This window comes from Cystoisospora suis (assembly GCF_002600585.1).
Source record: "Cystoisospora suis strain Wien I chromosome Unknown contig_10395, whole genome shotgun sequence".
In the NCBI taxonomy this organism is placed as follows: Eukaryota; Apicomplexa; class Conoidasida; order Eucoccidiorida; family Sarcocystidae; genus Cystoisospora; species Cystoisospora suis.
The window spans coordinates 1-4,494 of NW_027163168.1; the positions used below are offsets into that span (position 1 = coordinate 1).

General features: G+C 40.8%; 1 protein-coding gene across 1 annotated transcript; it reads left to right on the forward strand.

Annotated features, from left to right (window-relative positions):
- The first annotated feature begins 1,044 nt into the window (after positions 1–1,044).
- CSUI_011249 (dynein heavy chain family protein) lies at positions 1,045–4,366 on the forward strand. Its single transcript, XM_068071350.1, has 4 exons — positions 1,045–1,227; positions 2,102–2,473; positions 3,234–3,401; positions 3,899–4,366. Exons 1-4 carry the CDS (start codon positions 1,192–1,194, stop codon positions 4,088–4,090), a joined length of 768 nt encoding a protein of 255 aa, XP_067916674.1. The 5' UTR covers positions 1,045–1,191; the 3' UTR covers positions 4,091–4,366.
- The last annotated feature ends 128 nt before the right edge of the window (positions 4,367–4,494 follow it).

A 4,494-nucleotide genomic window follows, 5' to 3' on the forward strand; every position in this document is an offset into this window, starting at 1 on the left:
ACATCCATACATATATACATATATGCATACATATATATATATACATATATACATACATACATATATATACATATATCTGTCTTCATATGTGAATAGATAGGTATATGTATATGTGAAGTAGGAAAGAAGGAGAGAAGATTCCCCGGTGGTTCAGCTATGATAGGAGGATTAAGGTACGTTGCTTCCTTTCACGTGGTCTTGCTTTCTCTACATGTATCTGTCTATTATGTAGGTGTATCTTCATCTCTTCTTCGAAAGAGAGATTTGCTTAGAGACGATCTAAGATCTTGACTATGGTAATCCATTCCATAGTATAGAATTGCCTTTTTCTATATGCAAACACATTTATTCGTGCATATGTATACATATAGATATATACCACATAGATATAGATGCATGCAGATGTGCTGGTATAGATTCCTGTCTGCGTGGATGGATAGGAATCCATACCAGCACATCTACATGCATCTACACATGCTACCTTTTGAGACCTATAGCCATCTACACAGTTGAACTGCCGTCTCTATAGATGTATAGATGTATCTATGTATGTAGGATTCTTAGGGTATGAAAATATCTATGAAAGGATAGATGCTGTGGACCACATGGAGCGTCATATCTATCTAGATATACGTACACATCTAGCTGTGGAGATAGATATTTCTCTATACCTTTAGATCTCCGAATATATGAATAGATAGGCAAATATCTAGATAGATAGATAGATCAAAGTACACATGACCTTCCTCCCCAGTAGATCCCGGCGTGCCACAAGACGTCTATCTAGAGTATTGCCTCTTTGCCACGTCTCATTCTCCTTCTATCTCTTATGACGTAGTCTCTTCTTTCTCTTATGTTCCTTTCCTTGTCCCTCTCTCCTCGGCTTATCTACGGAGAAACTTCCCTTCGCCCTCTCTCTCTCTCTTTTACTCTTTCTTTCTTTCTACCCCTCTCCTCTCTGTCTTTCTTTCTTGCTTTCTTACTTCCCTCCTTCCTTCCTGGATCGCGGAGTGTTTCTCTTTCTTCTGCGTCGTCTTCCCGTAGGCTTCGTGTGAAGAAGATCTAGCCAAAGCCATTCCTTTAGTTCAACAAGCAGAGACGGCTCTTAATACACTAAACAAGAAAGACTTTCAGGAAGCTAAATCTTTGAACAAGCCTCCTCCTGGCGTCGAAGACATTACCACTGCTGTCATGCACCTCCTCTCCGGCGTCGACCCAAATATCGAGGTAAACGTACATACACAAAAAGAAAAGAAAAGAAAAGAGCAGAAAGAAGAATTATAAACAAAAGAAAGAGATAAGAAGGTTCTAGAGAGATGACAGAGATCCATCCATCTATATATATATATATGTATAGATATGCATGTGTGTATGTCCCTTGAGAGAAATCGCCGTCGTAGAGAGAAAGACAGTCTGTGCTTCCCTCCTCCTCATTCTTATCTTACTCAATATTTCTACTACTCCTTCATATATATCTATATATATATCTATATCTATATATATCTATATATCTATATATATATATATAGATATATCTATATTTTTATGTAGTGCCGCTTCCATGGGGATAGTTAAAGCAATGGTTGGAGGGGGGATAGGAGAGAGAGAGAGAGAGAGAGATTAATTATTTTTTTCTCTCTCTCTTTCTCAGTCTCTCCTGTTGTCGTCGGGTGTCTGTACACCTCAAATCTTTTGGCCTGTTTGTTTTTCTTGCATGTCGATTTAGAGCAGTTTGCTTTCCTTCCTTTCTTTCTTTTCTTCTTTCGCTCCCGCCCTTGCTCTTCTATAGACAGCAAATCCACACACGTACATACATCTTCATCCATATGTATCCATACATTCATCTCTATCTATCTTCGTACACTTTCTCACGTCTCTTTTCTTCCTCTTCTTCATTCCTCTTCTCTCCCGTTACACGTCGACCTCTCTATCAACTTCTCTCATTCTCCCTCTGTTCATCCCTTCTTTCTCTTCTTCGTTTTCTTCCCCGTCTTTTGTTCTCCTTTTTTCTCATTTGATCTCTTTTTCTTCTCCCTCTTTCTTCTCCCTCTTCTTCTTTTTCCTTCTTTCCTTCTTCCTCCCCCCTTCGCTCCTTCTTTAGGTTGATAAGCAAGGCAAACTGAAAGATAAGTCGTGGAAAGGGGCGCAGAAGATGATGAATAATCCCGAGAAGTTCCTGCAGACTCTCAAGGATTTCAAACAAGTCATTGACGAGTGTCGAGTCCCCGAGCAAAACTTCAAGGCGGTAGAGCCGTTGCTCGCCCTCCCTCATTTTAATCGCGAAGCTATACAGAAGAAGTCCACAGCTGCCGCAGGTCTTGCTGAATGGGTACTAAACATATATCAATTCTATAAAGTCGTTGAATCCGTCGCCCCTAAGAGAAGAGCTCTCGAGGAAGCCACGCAGCAACTTGAAGAGGCTAACGCCAAACTCGCCGTAGTTCAAAAGCTCGTCGCCGAACTCGAAGAAAAGGTAAAGAAAGAAAGAGAAAGAGTGAGAAAGAAAGAGTGAGAATGAAAGAAAGAATGAAAAGGCCTGCAGATATCTAGGTGGAGAAGAGGTGTCTGTGGGGCATGTCTAAGGGAAGAGAAGGGGGGGAGAAGATGAAGAGGAGGACGAATCATAATAAGAAGATTAATATTAAGACAACCCTATCGCAGAACGTTTCTACCCAAGAAGGCATCCACATACAGATAGACATATATCTATCTCCCCATTCATACACACAAGCATTCCTGCATCTTTATGCGTACATAGATACACGCATTCCTCCTGCCTATACTAGATAAGTCATTTAGATATCTATATCTAAGTCTATTTGTATAGGTGTATAGATGAGGCCTGTATGTTCGGTGGCTTTGGACCCCTCGTTGACGCCTGTGTGGGTGTGCCTACTGCTGAGAGCTCGAGGTCAAAGAAGAAGAAGAAGCATTATTAGGATTCCTGTCTTATTTTGATCTTTTTGCTCGTCTTTCCTTTATATCCATCCATACCCTCGGCCCCCCTTTCGATGCGTCCGTCGTGTTTTCTCATAATGCATGCATGCTTAAGTAACTCCTCCTGCTCCTCCTCCTTTCTCTCTTGTCCCTGGCCCCTCCCCACCTTTTCTTCTCTCGTTCTCACACTTCTTCTTTCTCTTCATCTTCTTCTCCTTTTCCATACCTCTCTCCCTTCCTTCTCTCTTGTGTCTTTCTCTTCCTTTTTTTTCTCTCTTTTTCTGTCGTATGCTTAGCTCGGCAAGTTGGTGGCGGAGTACGATGAGGCTATAGCCGAGAAGAATGCGGTCGAAGCAGAGGCGAATAAGTGCAAATCTAAGTTGGATATGGCGCAGCGTCTCATGAATGCCCTAGGCTCTGAAGGAACGAGGTGGCAACAGTCCATCGAAAGCTTCCAAGAAGAGGTAGAAATACATATACGAACATACATATACATATACATATATATATATATATATATGTATATATGTATAGGTATGTGTAAGTAGGAGTACTGCCTATTAGTGTTCCTTCAGAGCAGGTATGGATGGTTCGCCTCGTTTAAGGGAGCCTCACAGCTTCCTACAGCAACTAATACACAAACTACTACTACTACTACGCTTTTCTGCATGTATATGCATGTATGTGTATGACTATGTTATAATAGTACGTTCTGCATGTCTGTCCATGTATGTATATGGAGAGAATGCTTTTAGTTGCGCTGGTCCTTTTCTTCTTTCATAGATCCTTTAATAGGTGTCTAGTCACTGTACATACAGCTCATTCATCCTCTACTCCATGCAAGCTATCTATCTCCATCTCCAATACCTACAGTCTCACTCTCTTCTTTCTTTCTTTCTTTCTTCTTCTTCTTTTCTCTTGAGGATGAAGTTTCCCTGTCTCTCTTTTTCTTTTTGTGTAGCTTCGGCTAATGGTCGGAGATGTCTTATTGGCCTCGAGCTTTGTAGCATATGCAGGGGTGTTTACGAAGAAGTATCGAGACTGGTTAAAGAACGATCGCTTCATGAAATTCCTCAAAGAAAAAAACGTCCCTCTGAGCGCAGAGCCCAACCCTCTTCTTCTCCTCACCACTGAAGCAGAAATGGCCATGTAAAGAAAAAGAGAAAGACAAAGAGAAAGAAAGAAAGAAAGAAAGAGGATCAAAACTCTTCAAAAGAGACAAAAAGAAGAAGGGAAGGGGGTCGAGCTATATACAGATCATTTTCTTTCTTTTCATTCTTGGGCCCTCGTGTTTATGCTAGACCCTCAAGGCCGAGCTTGACTTAACAAGATGAAGAAGAAGAAGGACCACTTTTCTTCTCTCCACTCTTAGAGATGATAGATGTGTCCTTCTTCTTCTCCTATCTCGACGCAGATTCCTATACACACTTCTCAACAGTTAGGTTAACGATAGCTTAGAGATAGTCGAGTAGATTAAAGATAGATAGATAGATAGATTAAAGATAGATAGATAGATAGACTAAAGATAGATAGATAGATAGATAGATAGATTGAAGA